Consider the following 24,945-nt stretch of genomic DNA (forward strand, 5'->3'; position numbering starts at 1 on the left):
TCCCCTTCTCCTACTTTTGATTTGTGCTTCTTGAACACCTCCAGCAAGTGTACTTTGACTTCACAGTGTATTTACCTACAGGCCTACCTCTGTCTAGCGCACAGGTTTAATTTTAAGCTGTAATATCTTTAAAACAGAGGAGCAACTATCTTCAAATGTCATTCATTAGATTCATCATGCCTGCTGTCATGATGTATAAACCTTAGTAATGAGCTTTCATCAAACCTCAAAATAAGTTGATTCTTTAAACTGTTCACTTTTATTTCTAACAAAATTTGTCTAGCCTCGCATGAGTCTCTGGATCTCAGTCTATCAACTTCTGTTTGACTGCAAAATTTTTCATTGTTCAATGCCTTTCCTTCCTAGAAATATTCTTAAGCTTGATCCCTATCTTCTCTGAACAAACCGTATATATGGGATTTATTATCCCACTATAAAGCAGTCTGCTCAAATTAACATTGCTGTAACACCTTGTTCCTGCACCTCCTCTAGTTTTAAAGAATGTAGGATAGGAAGAACATGATCAAATGTTATCACAGGCAAAAATTTTGTGCCCCAGAACCTGACCCAGATGGTGAAGAGGGTTAGGATGAATTTATGCCCAATTGTTCTTGTGTTGTTCAGTTGTAGCAGTAGCCCTTCCTTTCTACTGTTACTCTGACTTTCCTGTTGCTTTTTTGTGTAATAATGATAAAAAAATCAGTGAGTGAAAAATAAGTAAAAATAAGTTAATAATTAACTGGCAAGTATTTAATTTAGGTAAAATAAGAGTATTTCTAAATATATAAGGATGCAATTCTGAACCATTCTTTTCAGTATCATCTTAGAAGTACAGACCCAGAACTGGGTTTAGTACTGCAGCTGTGGGCCTGTTGATAGCAACTGATAGATGCAGTCATTGCTATGCGGGACTTTGCCTAACGTTGTGGACTCCTCTGTTCTTCTTTCAGCTCTGCTTTTGCTGTCGAACAAGAAGGTTTTCTTTCTTTACTTGGTCTTACACTTGTCAATTCTGCAAGAGGTAAATATTTAATATCTGTTAATACATGAGTACCATTTCAGAGGGAAAACCACTGATTTATATGTTACAAACCCTCAAATGTTTCTGCTGCATACTGTTGGTTGGTTTTATTTCTATAACAGTCGATGTTAAAAAAACATATACAAAACCAGTTCCTTCCTAAGTGACAGATTTATTCCTTAGGCTGAAACTCTTGGCTAAAAGAGAGAGAAACACTCATTGGTTCTGTGCTTACGGGAGAGTGAGATAGAATTTACTCAGTCTCCTGAACCAACAGTTCTATAATCTCTGTTGTAGGGGAAAACATTCCAAGGCCATTTCCCTTTTGGACTGTATTTGGAGTATTGGTGGGGGGAAAGGGAAAAGGAGTTGTCTGCAAGCAAAATGAAAAATACGAACAGTGAGGCAGTAAGTGAGGAGAACTATAGACTCACTGACTTACTGTCTCACTTACCAAAGGAGGTTTCTTTAGAGGAAGAACAGCTTTTGCTTTTGCTTTTCTCTGATTTATTTTTAAATTCAGCTGTAGTTCTTGTTTACCATTTCTCCTTGCTTTTGGCTTCATGTTCTGATTGAAGTTATCACATTGGAGAAGCTTTAAAAATAAAATCGAGGATTATAACTCCTGAAAACATTTATCCCTTATTCTTGATTTAAATGTAATTTTTCCCAATGAAATGACTCATGCTTTTGCTTTCTTACACAGGCCTGTATGCTCGCAGTGTTGCAAAAAAGTAAGTAAGTAAAATTTTGGCTAGGGCCATTCTAAAAGGCTGTAATCTTTGTAATGATGCTGCATGTCTCTTCTGCCTTTCTCAAAGATGCGGTTGCCATCCAAGCCATATTCTACTCTCCCCATCTTCTCACTGGGACCTTCAACCTTACAAAGAGGAGAGAGCTTTATGAGGCCAGAGAAACCCTCTACCAGTCACCACCATTCGCTGCGGAGCATGTCCAGGTGAGAAACGACCCCAGCTCACGTGTGGCTATCGCAAATGCTTCCAAAGTGTTTCATGTTGGGTTATCAAGCATTAAGATTCTCTCTACCTGGTTTGTAGTCATCAATGTTTCTAATGCTCGTAGTAACTTTTCTGAAGCCTGAAAATCCATGTCTCTTCCACTCATTGCTTTGATTTAGAGAAAAGCAGAACAGTATGTCTTAAACCTTTTTCACATTACAGCTGAAAAATAGACTCTCCTGAGATGAATCTCACAGGCAAGAATCACTGAGTGGGAATTCAGTGATGTCTTGCACAGAGTTATCTTCTGTTTCCTGGTTTTGTTTAATTCTAATTTTTTCTGGGTTATTATTTTTTTTCACTTAGATATGATGAAGTTACCTACTGGTTTTATATCTTCTTGACAGATGGTTGCCAAAGCTAATCCCAGAAATTAAATATAAAATAAATGCTCTTTTTTGAAGGCATCTTCTGTATAAACCCTCTGCATAAATCACTAGTGTGTGATGCTATGGCAAATTAGCCAAGCATATCCTCTACTTATAGTTATTAGTGAGGTTGGTTTTGCCTAGGTAAATGTTACACATGGACTCAGATAGTGACCCTGCAATCTTGCCAAAGCAGGCAGAAGCTGGTGGCTGGTTGATCTCCTGGTGTCATTTTTGGGACAGAAGAAAGGAAGATTTAAATCAAGACCATTCTGATGTGCTGTTTCCTAAAGGTGTCCCTTGGGTTCCCCTGCCACGCTGCTAAATAATGTGACAGGTCCTGCTCTTTTGCCTTTCAGGTTGACCTCAAGGTCCAAATCTGTGGACAGGTCACATGAAGAGTTTCCCAAAGAGTTAATGGAGGACTGGAGCACGATGGAGGTGTGTGTGGACTGCAAGAAGTTTATTTCAGAAATCATCAATTCAAGCCGGCGCAGCCTATCCCTGGCCAACAAGCGAGCCAGGTTAAAAGGGAAAACACAATCCTTCTACATGGCGTCACCCGGAACCTCCGAATACTGCCCCTCTGAAAGGACTATCAATGAGATCTGAGCCTCGTGCCTTTTGCTTTGCTATTGTCTTCATGAGGTCATCATCTATGAGCAAGGTCACTGAAACCGGATCATCATTCCGTTGCTTCGTTTCACGTGACTGGCTTGAATTTGCATTAGATCACAGGATTTCCTGCTGCAGTGGTTCCCAGAGACACAGAATGCGTTGTTTAGATCTCTGTGGGAGGGTACACAATGGGTCAGCTGCTCGCACTGGAAGAAAAACAATAGTTTGAAATCGTTGCCTCTTTTGTATCTATGTGTTGAAACTAGAAAGCCTTTTCTTGCTTTCAGTCTTTTTTTAACCATGCTTTGAATCATTTTCCAGGAGATGAGCTGCAAACGTACCTTTCATGGAGAACCAAATGTAACGAAGCGTCAGTGTTAGCACAGTAGCAAACAGTATGTCATATTGGCATTACCGCCCTAGTAGTGCTCATGTCCTAGTTGAAACAACAAAGGGTCGTATCGCACACCAGACACGGAGCGTGAGTGACTGTGGTCAGACCCCTCTTTCTTTGCACTGTTTTGGTTGCTCTGAGATCAGTGTTCAGCACAGCACTCCACAGCGGCTGTGTCCTGGGGCAAGCTACACGACAAAGCTCTTCACCAGTGGGGTTGCCATTCCCCTGAGCTGCTGTACTTTTTAAGCCTTAGTGTACTTCTGAGTGTCTCCTGAGCAGGTTTTAGTAGTTTACGTTCTATCTTGAATGTATGATGCTGACTACCAGTAGCAGTGAATTTTAGTAGTAGACAGAGTTGTACAGTTTATGGGGAGGATGGGAAATAAGGGAGGCTTCTAGTTGTAACTGACTACCTGTGAAGTTGGTTACTCAGACAAAATGGTGGGTAAGGTGTACATTTGTATTATAATGGAGCACACAAATACTTCTGTAGTTATGGCTGACAGCATATTCACTGAGAGCCCCATTTTTCCTGGGGTTTATAACTTGGCTGTAAAAACTCGTGTTCTGCTGAAATTTGGGACGGTGCTGTCTCAGATTGGGAGCAATCTTTTCTTTAATCCTTTTTCATTCCTTTTCCCTTTTTGACTCGCTCACAAGAGTGCTAGGCTGCTTGTTCAGAAGCTCCAGCAATGTTTCAATGTTAACTGACATCTCATGCTTTTTTGCACTTTTTTTTTTATACTCAGAATACTTTTGTTTTTAAATCCAGGCATAGCCAGAGTTTAGGCAATAATTCGGGGCTGGATCTTTTTGGGATTTCAGAGCAAGCTGACGTAGCCAAGTTACTCATACTTGAAAATCAACTACTGTAACTTTTTCATAATTTTTTAATACCCTGAGGCATATTTAATATCTATATAGCAGTGTATGATAGAATGACATAGCAGAAAAGTTTCAGATCTATTTATTAACATTTCTATACTTCGGATTAATGAGAGATACCTCAGAATTGCTCCAAAGTAGCTGGGACTGGATTCCCCATAACATGGTTTTAAAGCTGTAGTAGTCAAAACAGATTCTCCTCTCCAAATCCCCCCCCTGGTGAGGAACAGTGTGGGCCTGTGGGGCACCAGGGCTGCTTGATTCTACCCAGTGTACAATCCAGGGCTCCAGTCCCACTGCTGGCCACCCCCTGCTGCCCAGGGCACCAAGGCTTCTCCTTCAGAGTCTATTTGCATGTTACATTGCAGCCTTTGGAGCAGCCGCTCATATCTTCTAAGCTGATTTGTAAAGCACATGCAAAAGTCACCTTAAACCTTCCCAGGGACTCGCCTGTCCTTAATTTTCTTTAAACACCCCCTTGGAACATGAGAATTTTTGCCTGTGCAGGGCTTATTGAAATAATGGGTTTGTTTGGTTCTGAACCCTTGCAAGCAGGAAAAGCAGGGCTCAAGGCTGACTCTCCTCCATAGCTGTCCCATGTAAGGTGAGGTGTCAGGGCCCCCTCTGGAAAAGTGTCTTGCACACTGAAGCACCTGGAGTACTGGCATGAGTTGAGGATGTAGGATTGCAGGAGGTGAGCAGCACAGGCTGATTTGAAAGCTCTGCAGCTGCTGGAAGGGTCACCTGATCTCAGTCACATCAGCACTTTTTCTTGTTTCTGTGCCAAAACCTGGCCATGTGTTTGCTGCACAGTGCATCAGGAAAACCAGACTGAAGGAAATGCAGGAAATCTCACTTTGCATCTCCCCTGTCGTTGTTCTGGTCATTTTACCCCGGAAATGCCCCAGCCACGTGTTTCTGTTGCTCAGTCCTCTGCTCGTAGTCCTGTTCTGTGGAATCCTCAAGCCTCTCAGGTGCAGAGTATCCAGCATGTTTATTTTCCCCTTTGAGAGAGATTTAGGCTATTGCAGAGCAGGCAGGACTAAGTAAATCCTGAGTGTGCAGAGTCCCTCACAGCATCCCTGTGCCACCGTCCACCCTGGCAGTGTGCGGGGCAGCTCTGGGGAAGCAGCGGAGCCTGGGGATCCAGCCTCTGTCTGCCTTGGCTCAGCCTGGGCTCTGCTGTGCTGGGCAGGGCGCAAACACTGGACAACAACACAGTTGTTGTACGAACTGCTCCGTGTTCCCCACACAGAGCTGCCGCAGGGCAGGGCCTGGATAACCTTCCTTTTTCCCTAGGAACCCTTTGGGCTGCTGGCACATGCCATGGCAGGCTCCCAAAAACATGGTACGGAGGGCTGCCTTTCCCCTTCCCTCCCATCCCTTCCTCCCCAGCACAGTTGCTCCACATTATCCTGGCATTTCATCCTGCAGAAGAGCCAGCAGCAGGCTGGTTGGTCGGGTGCAGCTGAAGGAGCTGGGCTCTGCTGGCTGCCGGGCTCCCTGCAGAACTGGCTATTTTTAGCTTTCCATCTCGATGCTTGCGCTCGCATCCCAAATCCACTGCAGCCATTCGCCTGCGCAGCCTGCAGTGCTGCCCAGCACGTCCTAGTTACGCTCTGAACTTCACATCAGCGTCAAGAGGATGAAATCAGAAGCTTGTAAATATGTGTAATATATTTAATACTTAGGAAGTCTCCATCAATCACGCGGTGGGAATTGACTTTCCCATGATGTTTTAAAAAGGAAATGAGTCTTATTTATGTGTATTGGCTGTTATCTTTGTTAGAGTTAAAGCATTCAGCCCCCTAATACAGTTTGCACTCCATAGGCATTTTAGCTGGAATTACTGCTGACAAGAATGCAGGACCAGCACAGAAAGCTCCCTGCCATGAATTTTAAAAACTTCTATTTTGTTTTAGCTTTATCAATACACCCAGGGTCTGTTTGAATATCCCATAGGAGGCCCAAGGAGTTAAAAATGCCACTGGCAGCATCGGTCTTGTTCTGTGTGTGAACCTGGTGGTGGAGAATTAAGAACCAGCTCTGCTGCTCGCTGGTGATGGAGGAAGTGAGCAGGGCTGTGCTGCAGCTCTCACACCCAGCTTCCAAACGTTCATGGTGACAGTGGTGCTGGGCAGGTTTCTTGGTTTTATCCCTTTCCCCATTACTTCCTTTATACAGAAGGGGTGTTACCCGGCAAAAATAAAAAGCCTTTCCATTATAGCCCTTGTCTGTGTTAATTACTGATGTGGAAGCTGATTTAAAGGTTCTGCCTCTTTCCTTTTTCATGCTTTTATAGTTCTGTAAGATCAGTTGGATAGGGCTTTTGGCAAAGAATTGTTAATGAGAATGATCGAATAACAGCAGAGCACTGGCTGGGCTGCACGGAGGGAGGGAAACGTCAAAGCACTCTTAGAATAGCAATAAAACCGCTTGTGTAACTCCAGTGATGCCATTAGCGCCCACACATCGCTCCCAGCCTCCTCCCTCCGTTACCAGTGTATTGCTGCTTCCAGCACTGACGGTGTGTAGCTGAGGCTCATCCTGCATGCAGCACAGGCTTCAGGAGTTCTCCATCCCTCATCTCTGGGAGACAAATGCCGCAGTCTTTTGGAGAAGTTTTTGATTGTTCTGAGTTCTTAAACCAGAAGTGGAGAGAACATTTTTAGCACAACTATTACGTTGTTCTCTTTCAAGCTCTCCTGTTTCCCCAAGGCAAGTTCAGCATCAACTTCCACAGTTAGCTACTGGCTGCATGCTCTATAGGTTAAAACTAATGTAGAAGCTCCACTTCTAGACTCCTGCTGGCTACCTTCACACTTTACCTCACCCAGCAGCTCTGTACATCTTTTAGGAATGTCTTTCTTATGAGCTCAGTCTCGCCGGTGATACAATGACAGCACACAGGCATGGGGGAACGGTGCTGCGACCACACGCTCCGGTGCTACGGCGTATGGATTATGTTAATGTTACTGTAGAATCTTACAGTGTTTCCATGTTGACAACCTGGAGCTGCTCTGGTTTATTTCTTCTTTTGTATGTATGTATCTTAAGGCCAATCTGAGAATGTTTATCGACTCCAGCTATAAAGATCTGTTTGGTTGTTTCTGTCTGATTTTTACTCCTGTGTTTCAGATTTTGTGGGGTACCTGCTCTTCACCAGAAGTTCCTGGTAGGAGAGCATGAGAGAGGGGTGTTAGCTCAGGCTGATATCATAGGGTCATAGAATAGTTAGGGTTGGAAAGGACCTTAAGATGATCCAGTTCCAACCCCCCTGCCATGGGCAGGAATGCCTCACCTTAGACCATGTTGCCCAAGCCTCTGTCCAGCCTGGCCTTGAACAAAATACAACCCATTTCGTGACACACACGTGTAAGTTCATGAGCACTGTCCTCATGGCAGCTCCACGGAGCCCAGCACCCCAGTGCACTCCTGCTGGGAGAGCTGGTGCCAGCTCCTGTGTGCAAAGAGTGGGCATCAAGTGGCACCACGAGCTCCAGCAGCCCAGAGCTGGCACAAGCAGTGAGATTTTCTGTGCCCCAGGTCCCCATCTTCGAAAATGGGTGACAATGTGGGTACAACCGTTTAAAGCGTTTTGAGAGCCGCTGCTGAAGAGATAGATGAATTTTACTACAGTAGTCTGCACTCAACCCATGTCACAGGGCATCACCAGGAGATGGAGCTGAATAGTTACAAAATAGACACAGCAAATTGTATGTGGTGATGGCTTTGTGTATTTGCACTCGGCTGCAATTCAGTGACTTCAGTTTGTTCTTGGTGAGGTTGTTCTTCATTGGCAGTGCCAGGCTGAGCTGAGCTGATGCAGGCAGCCAGGGCTCTGCGGCCTGAAAAGACAACACAAACTGCTGCAGTCTGCAAAGCAGAACAAGTCTAGAGAAAGCCATTTGGAACATACCTTTTTTCAGGCTGATAGAATCAAAAACACATTTTAAAGCAGATAGACAGTCTTTTTAGGTGCCAGGCTTGTTCATAGGTGGAAAAGACCCAGTAATGCAAGGAGAGGCTGCATGCCAAACAATGCAGAATGGGCTTGTCAGATTGGATTTTAGGGGGCTGTTGAATTGAAGGACATAGGCATGAACTGGTGCAATTTCTGCAGGGGACTGGCTTCCAAGGCTGGGAGGAAGCAGGTGCCAACAGAGAGGCTGCATGCTCATGGCCCCTCTTACAGGACAGGTAGAGGCCAAGGCCCAACTTTGGTCTAGGCATTTAAAATAGGCATCCAGCTGTGGAGGGTGGTGGTGGTTACACTCCCTGTGAATCAGAAAGCAAAACAAAGAACAAGGAGGGCATTTGAACTGTATTATTTCTCTTACAGCTGGTTCTCTCTACCCAGGCCCCTCCTTTAGTAAAGGGGAAAAAAGAAAATCCCAAACAGGAGATGCACTTTTTGGACACTAATAGGGACCAAAGCACAAACCCTTCCCCTTTGACTTTCTGCTTCTGTGCTGTCACTGCACCTGTCAGTGCAGCTTCAGGTACACCAGGGGCATCAGCTCTGATAAAGAAAGGCAACAGAATTGTCTTCTGCTTGTTTTCATGTTATGTGGTACTGAAATGAATTTCTTGTTTATGCATTACTAATAAAAAGTTCTTTAAAATGATACTGCATTGCTCACACTTTCTTGAGCCAACCATGGAGACACTAAACACCCTTTCTTACACTGCACAGCTGGTAAGGGCACATTCCACATTTGTGTGGGCAGGTAGAGCCCCAGACCTTTGCTGCTGCAGGATTTAACAAGGTTAGACACAAAGTAATAGAAGAAGGGGAAGTATTGTGCCAGCAGGGACCCAAATGAGGAACCCTTACTGAGGGTTTTACTTGCAGGTGCCTTCTAGTAAAATGAGAATCATGCCTCAGTCATCTCCACTGTGGAAAAATGAAGAGGACAGGACTTGTGCTTCATAAAAATGCCTCTTCACTGAATAAATCCATAGCAAAAGCATGACCCAGATCTGGAGCTGGATTAAAAGGCCACTCCATAACCTGCATGGCTCTGACCAGTGGCAAGTGGTGTGGGTGGGGTAAGAAGAGAGCTTATGAGAGAAATCAGGTCTGATTTACAAATCAGTTTAGATGACTTCTTCCTGTTAGCCACAAAATGAAGCAGCTGCTGGACTCAGTTCAGGCACACAGGATGCCTGCAGAGCTTTTGACCAGTAGGATGTGTGGCTTGCAGCGAGTTCCTGGGCACCTGGTATTGCTTACCTGGTACTGCTGCTTACCCAGCACACACTGAGCCCAGTAAATTTTCTTGAGCCTTCTCTGAAAACCAACAGCCCATTTCACATCTCAGCAGTTACACCCAGAAGTGGTTTTTTAAGTGGAGGATGTCATTTATTTAAGATAGCACCACAGTGTACACAGACACTTCACAGAGTCCTGCCCTTCACAGCTCACAATCTAGGAAGATACAAGAATAGGAACAGTGTTACCCACTGCTCCACCTGAGGATGTAAATGAAAAGTGTCACATCACAGAATGTCACTGGTCATCTCAGTGCTCCTTCATTACATCATCAGATACAGCAGCTCCTGGTACACCTTAGGTGCTGCAGTTCAGTGCCTTCCATTGTGATAAGCGTCTTTACAGAATACCACAACTTACGCTAGGATTGCCCCTTTTCCTAACAAATATGACTTTCCTCTCATCATGCCTGCTGACCTGATGGGGCGAAAAAAGCAAGCAGGGTGGGGAAGCATGGAGGACTTAGTGGCACAAGGACAAGTCAGGAAAATAAGAAAATGAATAATCTACACAAAACCCATTACACACAAGAGCATCTGATTACACTGTTTTAGGTTAATGCTTTTTGTTGCTAACATGAGCCTGTCTGCACTAACATGAAAACCAGACATTAACCAGAAACCAGAGTTTACCTCAAGCCTGGCATCTTCAACAGCTTTAAGATCCTTCAGGGCCAAGTGATCGCAAACAGGCCCATTTGCCATGCTCTGGGAACCACTGCTGCCATGCTCCCTCACTATTTCCCTGCAGTCATCCTTCCAACTTCATCCTTCTCCAGCTTCATCCTTCCACAGCAGGCATGTGCAACACAGCTGCAGTTACTGGGGAGGGTGAGCAGCCCCACTTCTCACCAAGCTGCAGACCCAATATGCTGGCACTAACTCCTTCAAACCAAACCACCTCCTTACACCCAAACCCCCACTCCCTTTCTCTTGAATTGCAACCTAATGGCTGAGAAACACTGAACTGCAAACCTCAGTGCCTTGAACAACAGCAGCAAACATCCTCCCTCCCCAACACACAAATCTTTAATCCTGTTTTCACCCCGCCAAGTGCAGAATTCTTACTCAAAATGGCACTTGCCACCTGTTAATGAGCATGCCTACATGTGCTGAGCTTCCTTCTCCTTGGTCCTTCCCCCAGTCCCACAAGCAGCCTAGCACTTCCCCTCACATGCAGCTTTCTGGCTTTGGCAGACACCTCTGTCAATGCACATGACACAAAACTGACTTCAGAAATATTTTTTAGCCACTTCCAGTAAATAAAGATAGGGAGTTTCCCTAGGGATGGACCAAGAGAAGCAATTACAAAGGTAGGGGTTTTTTTTTCACCAAGGGTCAACTCAGACTGTAACAGTGACAGAACTGGAGTGCTTCAGAAACAGCGTTATGCACAGTAGGGCTGAACATATAGGTACAGATCCTATCAGATCCCATATAGAAGAGTCACATGGTCAAGGAAGAAGAAGGGTGGGTGCCCCATGTCCAAACTAGATGGGCAGAAAGCAGGAGAGTAAAAGTGCACGTGAAAGCTAACAGGAAATTAAAAAGCAATTCACCTGCTAAACATTGGAGCCTGCTTGGTCCCAAGTGTGAGCACTGGTCCTTTGTACACAATGGAAAAATGAGCAGCCACGGAAGGTGCAGCAGTGTCACCTGGCCCAAAGACAAGGTGAGAGCAGCAGCACTGCCCAGCAATGCAGACAGGCAGCTGTGTGATGGAACTGGCTTCTGGAGGAAATCAGTCTTTTTCCTACCCAAAGTTTCCCCACTCCCATTTAGCCTAGAGAAAAGCAGAAAATGACTGAGCACAAGCAGGCAAGGTAGTAATCCATAGCAAGTGAGCTGCAGACAAACTGGACACAAGAAGCACGAAATGCAGAGTGGAAGCAGCCCAAAATCAGTGGGGAATGAAACAGAACAGAGATGTTGCAACACAAATAGGTAAGGATTTGTTTCTGGAAGAAGGAAACAAAGTGCAAAGCATGTAATCCAGAAAACTGATGGATAATTAATATTGACCCAAGGTGCAGCAGAGGAGTTTGGCCCTGAAGAGAACATAGGAGCCTGTGGTGGCTTTCCTGGAACACCAGCTAGTGCTGGTAGGTGCTATACACAAATCAGGTTTAAGACAACACTAAGTAACTATTTCAAACCTGATGCAAGAAGCAGCTTTAGACAATCCTTCTTGCAAAGCAAAGCAGTACATGAACCTCTCCAAAGACTTTTCTACCCCCTGACAGTTATGTTTTCATCATCTCCAGTAGGCATGTATGGAAATGCTGCAGTACAGGTTTCCACATGCACAGACACTTACTCATCTTTTCCTTTCGTTTGTAGAGCTCAGCCATAGCTGCACTCCCCTTCCCAGCTGAATGCCACCAGGAGCTAGAACACCTTCTGCATTCCTTATCCAGGAAGTGGCATCACTCCTCTGGGAAGCAGTCAGCAACTGACCTGCACCAAAGCTATCCAGTGTGTCTTCTGGAAAGGAGCTGCTGTCAGTCTTTAAGCTCTAAGTTTCTGTTCCAAAATAAGAAAGACTTTAGGTCCATATAAAAAGAGCAGTGTAAATGTTAGCTACTAATTTAATTGCTTTGAACTAATATGTACATATGTACTTTTAAATTAAGTTTCTTCATTAGGATCATGTAATTTAGTGAGACTACAGTTACACCCAAATTAATGTTCACTTTCAAACTACCCAGAATACAAACGCTGAAACTTCCCTTAAGCTACAGACACTGTAGAATTACCAGATCAAAACAGTGACCAGCACTTTGCTCTTCTAGTTTTTTTAGAAGTTACTCATTCTCTTTAACAGCTTCCTAAACACCTACTTGCCACTTGAATGAGTAAACATCCTTGCAACACTTAGCTCACTTTGTGTGAACACCAAAAATAGGTTAAAATGCCCTAACCACATATACTACATCTGGACCAAATATGAAAACCTTGTGAACATCAGAGAAGGTTAGGACTGGTACCTATATATTTCTGCACGCTTTATAGGAAGCAATTTCACAGGTACCGGAGTACTTTTCCAGATAATGAGAAGTATTTAAAATTATCCTAAAATCATTTTGTACCAATGTGGAAAAGCATTGAAAAAAATCAGTTACGCTGGTAATCAGTAGTTAGTAAAAGTGCTCAAAAAGGAGAGTCCATTTATTTTCCTTGTAGTCCCGTTTTCTCCATTCAGGGCACGAAAAGTGCATGTTCATGAAACTTTACCATCCCAGATTTCCTGCTTATTCCTCATTTCAGCTCTTCTGTTTATTGCATCAGTCTCTCCTTCAGTTAAGACAGGATGTGAAGAGCAAGGATCAGTGGAACAGCACAGTCTATTAGTTCAAGTAGCCCTCAAGTACCCTTAGAGATAAATATGAGAAGTATTTTCCAGCACCTTCCAGGAATTACAACTCCTCTCCTCATAGGGAGGGGAGGAACTAGGACAAGTTAATAAATATGGAAATAAATTATACCCTTCTCCCCACCAAAAAACTGGTTTAGGCTGTTAACATCAACAGAAACTTTATCTTTGTTTGGATACAAACATCTGAGAGGTAAAGTATCCCTGTGTCATGTTCAGGCAGCACTTTCAAACAAGATAAGAAAAGTCAGTACCACACAAGTTTTAGCTTCTTGGGATGATCCTCTCGATAAGGTATCTAATTCTATCATGTTCTGACTCAAGTAGTTCCCTTGAAGTGTCTTAAGACACTATCAGATTACAAAGCAGACAAAATTCAGTGCTATGGTTCCTATCAACCCTTCACAGAGTGAATGTTCACATGGAAAACTTACTACCACACATGCATTCTTTTTAAGTTCGAGTACAAAAAACCCAAGATGATGTAAATATAACATACTTCTGAATTTTGTTAGAAAAGGCACATTTAGGCAGTTTCAAATGTGCTAAATGTTTTGTTTCCAGTGTTAAAAATAAATGGTTTAAATAAAAAGAGCATCTGCAGGAGGTCAACAGTAGGCAACAGGAGCTGCTGTGGAGATGACAGATGAGGTTACTTTTCCGCTTATCCAAAATTCTTATAAATATATAAAACTTGTGCAGATCAGCCTTGGCAGGGAGATCTACAAAGCAGTCTGGAGAATAAGACTCTTCTGTCACTTCCCTGGAATTTTTGGTTTCATTTTTCTGTTGATGCTGCTGCCATGGCTGGTTTCATCCCCTCACGTGTTGACTTCAGCTCCTCCAATTCTGTGTTTAGTTTGCTGATCACCCATTCCAGGGCATCCCGACCCTGCCAGGAAAATACTGGAATTTAGGATCAGAACACATACACCACCACTGCTCATGTTTCTATAGTTTTTCCTCTGTCAGACATGGAATTTGTTTTCAAATTAATTTCATGCCCTGCATAATTTAATACCAGATTATACTGATAATTTCTTAGCATCTTCTGATGGAAATTTCACTGCAAAGGCATTTGCTTAAGCCATAAGCAAGGAATAAATGCAATATTGGTGTGTGAGCTCCCAGCAGCACACCTCAGCAAAAAGCCTAATTCAGCAGTTAAGTTACCTTATGTAAGGTTGAGGCTGTTTTTACTGTTTGCTGCTCCCAGCTCCCACAGAATATCAGCAAATTTATGGCAAAGCCTAGATCCTATTCTCAGATTCATTGACCAGGTTACATGCGCAGGTTTTGAGAAGATCCAGGACAAAGAAAGAAAGCCTTCCAAGTGCTCTTTGAAGTAGTAACAACTGATTTGATACCTAGCAAGAGTTCAGAGATGGACTCACACTGAAGTCTACATACATGCACAGTAACTTCCAGCATGTAAAACAGACTAACTGGGAGACTACAGTTGCATGTTTCATATCAAGGTATGGTCTTTCTCTGTTCAGTTCTCAGAGTGAGAGTGCTTCAAAGCTGGACACTGACAGCCAATGCTTTAGTAAGAGCTGGGGAACGCAGCAAGATAAGCATGTAAAAAACCTTTTGCCTTAAGAAGACCCTGTAGCAGCTGCACCCCAATGACCACAAGATGAGCATGCAGCCAGACACATGATGAAGGCAAGAATATAAAGAGAAGCACTTTAACTAAATAAAAGTGTAAGATTTCAGAGCTCCACCGTCGCAGAATAACAGCCTTTGCCAAAACAAGCAGATGGCATCAGAGCAGGAAAATGCCTGACCTTCTTTCTCTTAAAGAGAAGCCAAGAGACATTCACCTCTATTACCCTACCAAGAGTAAGAAGTACAAACTGTGGGGAGCAGTAATTGGGAGCCACAAGGCTTTGGCCAAGTCTAGAGCAGTTCTGGAGATAAAGGGTCTGAGCTCCCAAAGTCCTAAGCCTTCAGGAGAGCCAGTGTCAGTGTTCAGGTCCTCTGCAGAGATTGAGGGAAAGGAGAGGAACACCCCGCCTGGCACACAGAGTTTTGTTCTGAACTATGATAGACTATTTTTGTTGCATGCGTTAGAGGCAATAAAGTGAACAAAAAACCTCATAAAGTGTCCAGAACCTGCCATTGCTCATTTTGAACTTCTAAGCAAGAATCTGCATAAAGAGCTTTGAAAACCTCAAACAAACAAGTCAAACCAAAACCCACACATACTTTTGAAGAATTTTTTTGTGTCTAGAAACATTACTCTGGAATAATATAAAAAAGCCCAGTTCCAGGCTGCAAAGTGTAGTCTATTAAAAGAAATAAAGACTCTGTTTCTCTGTATGTTTTTCATATCACAGCAACTTGCTGAGCAACACTAATTGCTATGATATCTGCACTGGCAGGCAGATCTCAGAAAAGTCATCTACATATCACAACATTCAGCTCTCGGCCAGAGCTCAGAAAGGGGCATTCAGCTCTACCCAGAATTACGTCAAGAACTAGTATGTTTAACTTAGTTTAAAATATGTTTTTAAGAATACTAAGAATATTCAACAAAGTGTGATTTAAATTGTACAGTTTAAGCTAGAAAAAAAGTCATTAGACTTGGGTTGCTAGAAAAAGTCATTAGAAGAGTATGATTTCACTTCTGAGATCCTTCCATTTGAGCATGAGATCGACCATGCTTCAGCAGGTGGTAACTTCCACCATCCTGTGCAAGACCTGGAGACACCAGCAAAGCATGCATAAGAGCACCCAGGCAGGAGTAGCCACGAATTAGCTGAGTGAAGTGCTCGGTAAGGAACAAAGTGGGGGGAGAGAGTGGGAATCATCTTTCAGTAAGGATGCATTTAGATATTTAAAAGTCAGGTTAAAACATCCTGTCTTCGGTGACAGGCACAGAAAACTGAGTAAGCCAGCAACAGCTTAGATGTATATGTCTAATTGCATGTAGAAGACCTGTCAGAAAGTCAAACACCTCTGATGTAGAAAATGCTCAGCAGAAAAAAACTAATTAAACCATAGTGGTTTAGTTGATATATTTGTTGATACGATAAAATGAATCTAAAAAATCCACGACATTCAAGTGAAGCATCAAGATATTTACTTCAGTTTTTGAGACTACCCAGGTCTGCACATCTCTTTAGACCTGCATACATGATATACTATAGCTTGCAGCTAAACTTGTGATATTGGCAAGGAAGACTGCAGCAATATTCCGCACAGGCAATTAAGTTACAAATCTCAACCAGATGCAAAGGCTCCAAGTACTGTAGGACTGACCAGTTACTAGAAAAAAATCTGACAGAGGATTGGTCTATAAAGTTTCACGCTGCACAACAAATTCTGTAGTAGGCAATCAAGCGAGCACATTCATAACAAAGCATGCATATTATATTAGTCTTTATTGCATATGTTTGCAGTATGATGTGTTTGGCAGACCAAAGGCTGCATATGAAAATCTGTTGGTGGAGCTTAAGTGACTGATAAATGCTAAGCCTTTAGAGTTGATGTTTTCCAGATAAACAGCCATAAAAGCTTAGTGGAATGAGAACGTAAAAGCAAACACTGAGGGCATACACTGATCTCAAAGTAAGCAGTGTAGAAAACCCCATGTTCTTAACTAGGGGAAGCAGCATAATTTTTTTTTTTTAAGGAATCTTACTAGTTCAAGCATAAGCCGACACAGGAATGACAGAGACAGGCTACACTGACTAGTGGAAGGAAAACAGTCTGCACAGAGGCAAGTACACTCAGTTCTCTCAACCTTGAAGTCACATTTTTTCATAGTCACATCGCTTGAGGGACACATCACTACCAAAATGAATGTAACTACAAGAGCAATGGAAAACATGAACAGCCTGGCATTCTGGCAGCTTCAAGCTTCTTACAGGCTTCCACAGAAGTTCACAGAAGGGCAACAATATTCCTTAGGCATAAGAAAAGCAAATACGATTTCACTCTGCAAAAGATCACCCCTGTTAGGCAATCTGTTTCAATAAATAAATTTTCTATCCGAAGAATACAATTCTGTTTTATTTTTGTAATGCCAATTCCAGTCACTAACCAATTTATTATTTTCTTCAGGTGTCAGTTTGACACACTGAAATCACAGAAACTAGGACCAGATCAAACACATGCCTGTATCTGCAGTCATCATTCCACTTTCATTGGAAAGCAGTACAGTGTGGCACAAGACAGGCCTGCAACAAGCTGGCTGTCCAGTGGCACAGGATCCAGCCTAGATCTGACCTACTCCCACTCTCTGCAGCTGCAGTGTAATGAACATTTTTGCCATTCCTGTATGCAATGTATAGAGCATACATGCAGGTTAATTTACGAAATTCACATGACAACAATCCATGCACATATTTGCTAGAAAGCTGAAATGCTGTACCAAGAAGAATGCCGGCATTACCACTAGTTAGTAAACTGGAGATGTGGAGCACTGCTAGCTTAGAGCGCTTTCAGAATTTTGAATTATCCACTCAATAGCATCCCACCCCTGGAGTAACACAAAAAAGATTTACAACGTATGGCAAATGATTTTCCATCATCAGTAAAAATAATAATGCATCATCTGCCACTTCTAGCTCAGAGCAAAATCTCAACACAAACTTCCTATTTCTTCAGAACAATAAAACATTTATCAGCAACGTTTATGAAGTTTAAGTGGGGTGCTAAGAGCACAGAGGCATAGCACTATATGCAAGAAGAGCTAGTAATAGCACAGTAGGTTTCTGGCAAGCAAGGAAAGGGCTGGTGGGAGCAAGTATAAATTCCTGTCAAGTTCAAATCTCTAAAGAGACTTTTTAGTGAATCACACAGGACAAGGGTTTTTTTGATTTGCAAGAAGCTTGTAAGCCAGTGTGTTCCTTGAAGAACAATCTTTAAAACAAATCAAGCTCTGACACAGGCAACACCTGAACAGGTACCAAGCAATATTCACACTGTTTCTCTGAGTTCAGTAGAGACATGCAAATGTGACAGATGCCACAAGAAGAATTCAGACAGCACTTTAAAGTGTGCCTAGTTGATCTGGCCATTCCAACTAGCTAGTGCTTTGCTACCTCCAAGTCAGCCTGAAGTCAGGTTATGAGCCAGGGTTTGGACTTCTTTTTCAAGAATATATGACCTTCACAGACTTTTAAATGGAAACTGGATCAGAGAAGAACTGTAATTTATCTGAAATACATTCCATTTCTGACTTTCAAACACAGAGAACATTCAGCTAGTTAAAGTTACTCTTCTTGTGTCTAGAAATTACTCCTTCCCCATCTCCCGATTTTAACCTGTTTTCCTTTCATTTTTGGAGAAGCACACAGGAAGGAGGAAAAGGAATCTCTCTCCTCTATGATCTAGTTGGTCAATGCCTTCTATCAAGTTGACTTACACTGCCTTGGCCAAGCAACATCTCTCACAAGGACAAAGGGCTGGCCAAAGCACAGGCTCCCTGACATAGTAAGAGTTACCTGGGCCAGATTCCTACTATGCTGAGCCTCCCCAGCAATGCAGAGTACTAACTCAGATTTCATGCACATTTGTCCTGCTGTTAAGCAGTGATGCCTCTGCTTCTCTAGCAACTCCATTTCTTTCCCACCTTCCCCCAAAGCAGTACAGGATGAAATTCCCAAGAATAAGCAGTCCCATAGCTCTGCCTGTGCTGAAATGCAGCTCCATGGCTGCAAGCCAAGTAGAAAAAGCAACTGCAAGACAGAGGAGTTGGTGTAGTATTATCTACAAAAGGAAGCATAGTTTCACCTCTTCAAAGAATGTGCCTCTGCTTATACTATATTACTTTCAGCAAAGGCAAGGAGACAGCTCAGTAATGTACAGTAACTGGAATAAGTGGCAAAGCAGCATAGATAATATGCTAGCATTAACTGTTAAATCCAGATTATAAAGGCTGAAAAGAAAGTTATAGAATCATAGAATAGTTAGGGTTGGAAGGGACCTTAAGATTATCTAGTTCCAACCCCCCTGCCATGGGCAGGGACACCTCACACTAAACCATGTCACCCAAGACTCTGCCCAACCCAGCCTTGAACACTGCCAGGGATGCAGCATTCACAACCTCCCTGAGCAACCCATTCCAGTGCCTCACCACCCTCACAGTAAAGAATTTCTTCCTTATATCCAATCTAAACTTTCCCTGTTTAAGTTTTAACCGGTTACCCCTTGTCCTAGGGGTACAGTCTCTAATGAAGAGTCACTCCCCAGCATCCCTATAGCCCCCCTTCAGATACTGGAAGGCTACTATGAGGTCTCCACGCAGCCTTCTCTTCTCCAGGCTCAACAGTCCCAACTTTCTCAGCCTATCTTCATAGAGGAGGTGCTCCAGTCCCCTGATCATCCTCGTGGTCCTCCTCTGGACTTGTTCCAACAGTTCTATGTCCTTTTTACATTGAGGACACCAGAACTGTACACAATACTCCAAGTGAGGTCTCACGAGAAAAATTATGTTCACTACTAGGACTAACTCCTGGAAACAGGAAGTTAGTGTTTAAAAAGGTGCTTTGGAAGAAAAAAATACCAAAAACCCAACAAAACAATACCAACTAGCAGTGTGTATATGCTATATGTATATTATGTAGCATGAACACAGAAGTTTGTTCTGCTGTGAATTTCTAGTTAAAAAACAAAGATTTCGTAGTGAAACCTTTTCATACTTTGGGAAATTACATTCTAGTTGCTGAGTTGAAACTGTGCACAGAGTTCAGCAAAATTAAATGTAGTATTCAGGACATGTGATTGACATTACTATTTAAAAAAAAAAAAGGTAGGAGTGGGAAGAGAGAGAGAGAAAACAGAATAAAGATGTACCTTTCTGGCATTGGAAGATATTGTGTTTGCCATTAAGCTTTCCAGATAACTGCTCAAGCTAATGCCTTTAACAGTAATAATTGCTTCTTGAGTTAGCACAGTTCTGTAAAAGAATAAAGAAAAGTTAACACCTAAAGTGAACTGGACCAGCATAAATGTCTCCTATGTACAAAAAAGCACAAAAATATCCTTACTTACTTTTCAGGGTTCTCAGGATGCGGCCTGTAAACCAGTCTCTCATCAACAGACACTAAGTTTGTGAGAGTAATCTTAAAAAGAAAAAATAAAGCTTAAATCCTCACTTCCCTTTCGTTTTTCTGTTATCAACAACACAACTCAACAATAGCTCACCCAATGTCAGAGACAGAGCAGTGTGAATTGAATATAAAATCCAGAACACAGTCAACAAAAAGACCTATAAAGGGTGATGGGTCTTCTCCTGTTCTAGATCTAATTATATCAGTCTAACTGCCTATTCACAGTACGAAGCACAAGCAGCTTTCCATTTGTCTTCTCTGAATGTTGAGTCTTATCTGATTTATGGCATGTGACCCAGAGAGGCTCTTCAAGACCAAGACCACCGTAACACTATTTGGACGGTACAGAAAACTAATACTCCAGAAAGACAATGCATCTTGTACAGAGACAATGTTCTTCTACAGACAACTCTACTTTAAATCTGATAGTAACAAGTTCCCAGGATACAGCATTATACTTCATTTACATCTTGAGAAAAAAGGCATTTCAAGTTATCACTTCTGTTGTAAATGGCAGCATAATGTAGAACAAATTATTCATCTAAAGTCAAACTACTTCATAGGAATTCTGAGAAATAGCCTTTAATTAAAAAAGAACCACAAATGTTAGATCCCAAAGTATTTAAAGTTTCCTATTTGTGGAAAGAAGAAGGAGGAATAAAAAAGAACCAGCTAATATGCCAACTAAGATGTGGAAATTGCCACCTCCTGATAAAAGATGCAAACACATTCCTAAATGTTAAGAGCAAAACATCTAATCTCCAGATCTAATTACCAGTAACTTCTTAAGCTACCACTCACATTAGTTGAGCAAAGCTCCATCTTTTTTTCCACTGGATCTACCACAGAATGTTCCTCAATGTAAGTCAGAGTTCTACTTGTTCCTAAAATCTGAAAAGGAAGAAATAAAAAAATAAAGTTAAGTACTAAAAACAAAACAAAAAAGCCTCTGAAACACAAAAATGTCAAGTTTCTAGTGGCCCTAAATAAATAGAAGTAATCAATGGATACCACAACAGTGGGATCACTGGCAAGACTACATCGTTGCAGATGGCATCAGCCATATAGCATGACACAGACCAGTCTGGAAGGCATGTATAGATATACAGACTGGATAGACATATAAAGCCTACAACATATTCTCGCCACTAGGTACACTAATTACAGCTTATGTGATACTGATTGTACTGCCTACAAATTAAGCTTTTACTTTGAATTCAGCTCCAGTTCTGGTGACCACATAAAAATGCATCACAGCCTTACTAAACCATTATGACTGTCAAAGCGTACCGCTTTTACAATACTCGGCAATCCCCACTCTGTGCTGAGGAGACGATGGCTATGCAACCTCCCCTGGTTATCAAGGGTTCTGTCAAGGACATCCACTCCTACCACACACGGATTCATTGGGTTGGGGTATTTTCTCATAGCAGCTTTGATCACTGTATCCCAGGGGTGCCTGTAAAAAGGAGACAGGATTTGTAACCATTTTCCATTCAGTTGCAATTATTTAGACAATAATAAACCAGGGATCTGGGTTGTGTAGTATGGCACATGTTGTACAACTCCCTAGCTCCCAGAAGTCCCTTCAGAATACAGCAGTGCTTGGGAAAGGAATAAGAAAGTATTGACACACAAACAGAAAAAAAAATAATACTCCTTTCTCCAGAATGAAGAAAGGAATTGTTAACCCAAGACTAACAGAAATGACAGCAAGGAGCAACAGTCACAAATTACTACACGTAACATTCCAATTAGTTGTGCAAAAGCCCCACAATGACAGGGTAGCTGTCCACAGAGATGGCTCAATCTCAATGCATTTGAGAGCTTAACCAGAAAAACCACCTGACCTAACATTTAAGTATAGCCTTGCTTACACCAAAAAAATTCAAGAAGAAATCATTAGCTTCTGTTTCTTCCTGTAGCAAAAACGCAAAGCAAAATTTAATTCAACTAAAAAAAAAAATTAATCAAGAAGTTCAAAATAAATAAAACCCCCCAAAATCAGATTTTCAGAAACTGTATCAGCTCACTGCCTTAAGTGTGCACTTCTACTACCGCTTCCAGCAGCTTGTTAGCTCTCAACACAGAACTGCGTTTATGAAATAAGTTTTGATAGTTTCAGGCTCCTGGGATCAGAGCAGCCCCACTCCTGGAGGCCAGGCTGCCCACACGGCTCTTGTTGTGGGACTTTATGTACCTTCTGAAACAGAGGACAGAGAAATTACGGCCTTGATCCACTACAGAAATTCTGCCTGAAGCAATGATTTCTACATTCAGAATAACTTATAGATCAGGAACAAAAGGTTTGTAACCTTTAGAAGTACTTTTAAAAAATTAACTACTGGTATCTAAGTTAAGAAGGCTTAGGGGTGCCAACTTGTATGTAAGATTTGCACTTAGGGCCCTAAATGGATTTGATTTTTAAGAACACTACTTTTAGTCTTCAAATAGATTGGTACAGAAGGGCATCAACTGTACACCACTGCCAGAACAAACAGAAGCTTGGGAAAATAAGTCCCAACAACAGTGAGAAAAGGTCTTTTGGCTTTATTGGTAGAAGCAGAAAAACAGAGCCCATAGTTCCTACATCAGAGGAAGAGCTGGAGGACCATTCCCTGTTATCTTCAGTGACTGTACGTCACAATCAACATAAGAGTCACAAACAGAAAATGATAAATTTCTGCTAAGTGTCCTTGAGGGATCTAAAGAATCAGAGATCTGACAAGGCACAACAATATTTTATTAACCCCTGAACTATCTAATCCCGGACACATGACACTGTAAGATAGAGGTGCTCCAGTACAGATCTTGATGAGATAATACCAAATAAAAATCAGGTTTGTTTCACAGGCGTCAGATATTCATCTCAAACCCAGAACTTACGCCACATGCAAGCAGCCTTTACAAGCCTCTGCTTGCCATTTCATATTAGAAGCTACAGTTTGAATTCATAGAATCATAGAATAGCTTGGGTTAGAAGGGACCTTAAGGATCATCCAGTTCCATCCCCTCTGTCATGGGCAGGGATGCCTCTCACTAGACCAGGTTGCACAAAGCCCCATGCAGCCTAGCCTTGAAAATTCAGCTGTGCTAATGTAATTAAGGAAGTTTAAAACGGCACATACTTTAAGAACTATCACCTCTGATGCTCTTCAGGATTTGAGTTTTAAGAGACCTGTAGCAGATGAGTTATTGGTGGCATTTAAAAAGCTGCACTGGAACTGCTGCTTCCTCATGTCAGCTCCCTGGTAAATCTTGTGACATACCTGTTGATGTGTAACAGTAACCTTTTGCTTACTGCTCCCTTGTTACACAAAAGTGGAACTGGATGGCCAGAACCGGGTTCAAAGTGTCTTCGATGTGGAAAAAGACTGACAGTAAGAAAACTTACTCAATTATCACTTAATGTGTGTCTGCTAGGCATTTCTCTGAGAGTATCTGACAGCTAAGGTAAGATACACTGTCCCTCTGTCCACACCTCTTGGAACACATCGTCAAGTACGTCAGTAGTTTGGGATTTATGTTTTCTTTTGATGCGAAAAATGTTTTTCTTTAATTACCCACGTCTTTCCCAAGCAGTTCGGCTGTGGGACCACCCCCATCACTACCACCGCTAGGTGGAATGGCATTTCCAGCCGCAAGCGGTGGGAGAAACTCTCGCACGGAAGCCCGACCACGCAGGAGAAAGAAGCTGAAGGTGATGAAGGACCCGCAGCGGGGGAAGCACTGACACACCGCGAGCCCACCCCGTCACCGGAGGGGTTTAACGCCACCACAGACCAGTCCCCCGTCCTCCCCCACCCGGGTTGCCTGTCAAGCCTTCGTGCCGGTATAACCGGTCAGGAGCTGCCGCTCTCAGCCTCCCTCCTCCAGCCACACCCGTGGCACTTCCAATTTCCGCCCTCACCCGGGCAGGGCCCGGCTTGCCCGGCCCGGCCCAGCCCAGCAAGGCGCCGGACAGCGCCTCGGTCCCCCCCTCAGCCCTCCCCGCCCGCCCGGCCCCTCACCCGAACACATGCTCCGAGCTCCAGATCTTCATGGCCGCCGCAGTCTCTCCTCACGGCCGGAGGGAAGCGGGGCGGCAGAAGCAGCAATCCACGCTCAGCAGCTCCTGACAGCCCCGCGCCCGCCTACCGGCCAGCGAGCACCAGCCGGGGGGCGGAGCTCCGCGGGGCAGGCGCTGGGCGTGCCCAGCCGGCTCGTGCGTCACGCGATTCCGTCACCGCCTCGCCTTGCCCCGCCCACTGCCGCCGCCACGGCCGCAGAGGTTGGCGCGCAGGCTGTGAGGCGGCCGTGCGGGGGTAGCAGGCAGTGAGATGAAGTGTGTGTTGCTGTGCTGAGGAGTGAAATAGTGACGCTAAACGCCTTAATTCACCCAAAGGCCTTTGCACGAAGTGACTTTACAGTGGGCACCTCCACGTAAAATGTGTGATACAGGGAAAACAATCCCTCAGGAGACAAGTTGTCTTCTTTCCGCCAGGCTTTGTTGAACATTACCACAGGATAACGGATATCACTGCAGGTGATAACAGTTCAGTATGTGTATGGACACCAGTGACAAGTGGCATCCCTCAGGGGTCTACACTGGGACCAAGTACTCTTTAATATCTTCATCAGCAACATAGTGGGATTGGAGTACCTACAATACTTGTGCAGTTCTGGTGTCCTCAACATAAAAGGAACATGGAACTGTTGGAACAAGTCCAGAGGAGGGCCATGAGGATGATCAGGGGACTGGAGCACCTCCCCTATGAGGACAGGCTGAGGAAGTTGGGGCTGTTGAGACCGGAGAAGGCTGTGTGGAGACCTCATAGCAGCCTTCCAGTATCTGAAGGGGGCCTATAAGGATGCTGGGGAGGGACTCTTCATTAGGGACTGTAGTGATAGGACAAGGGGTAACGGGTTAAAACTTAAACGGGAAGT

General features: G+C 43.3%; 2 protein-coding genes across 14 annotated transcripts in view; one reads left to right on the forward strand and one right to left on the reverse strand.

The window, feature by feature from the left end:
• SPIRE1 (spire type actin nucleation factor 1) overlaps nucleotides 1-3,262 on the forward strand; it is a 125,775-nt gene extending 122,513 nt beyond the window's left edge. For all 6 annotated transcript variants that reach the window (XM_057397431.1, XM_057397434.1, XM_057397432.1 and 3 more), the window contains 4 exons: nucleotides 951-1,021; nucleotides 1,728-1,755; nucleotides 1,843-1,979; nucleotides 2,768-3,262. In XM_057397431.1, coding sequence (XP_057253414.1) covers nucleotides 951-1,021; nucleotides 1,728-1,755; nucleotides 1,843-1,979; nucleotides 2,768-3,020 — 489 coding nt within the window. In that variant the 3' untranslated portion in view covers nucleotides 3,021-3,262. The remainder of the gene's footprint in view (nucleotides 1-950; nucleotides 1,022-1,727; nucleotides 1,756-1,842; nucleotides 1,980-2,767) is intronic.
• On the reverse strand, nucleotides 127-24,143 carry PRELID3A (PRELI domain containing 3A). 8 transcript variants are annotated; one of them, XR_008970678.1, is made up of 8 exons: nucleotides 24,030-24,143; nucleotides 21,310-21,478; nucleotides 20,821-20,910; nucleotides 19,961-20,031; nucleotides 19,763-19,865; nucleotides 13,455-13,847; nucleotides 11,900-12,105; nucleotides 127-1,012 (listed from the first exon to the last, which is right to left on the reverse strand). XR_008970678.1 is itself a non-coding variant. In XM_057397440.1 (7 exons), exons 1-6 carry the CDS (start codon nucleotides 24,059-24,061, stop codon nucleotides 17,391-17,393), a joined length of 519 nt encoding a protein of 172 aa, XP_057253423.1. In that variant the 5' UTR covers nucleotides 24,062-24,143; the 3' UTR covers nucleotides 13,710-13,847; nucleotides 17,358-17,390. The 8 variants fall into 8 exon arrangements, 3 of the variants coding, with proteins under 3 accessions (XP_057253424.1, XP_057253420.1, XP_057253423.1); XR_008970677.1 differs by lacking the exon at nucleotides 127-1,012 and adding an exon at nucleotides 3,148-3,232; XR_008970676.1 differs by lacking the exon at nucleotides 127-1,012 and adding an exon at nucleotides 8,098-8,586.
• Between the last annotated feature and the right edge of the window lie 802 nt (nucleotides 24,144-24,945).

The sequence above is a fragment of the Pezoporus wallicus genome, unplaced genomic scaffold (assembly GCF_028554395.1).
Source record: "Pezoporus wallicus isolate ANWC-B61680 ecotype Strahan unplaced genomic scaffold, APGP_CSIRO_Pwel_v1 contig_227, whole genome shotgun sequence".
Lineage (NCBI taxonomy): Eukaryota > Metazoa > Chordata > Aves > Psittaciformes > Psittacidae > Pezoporus > Pezoporus wallicus.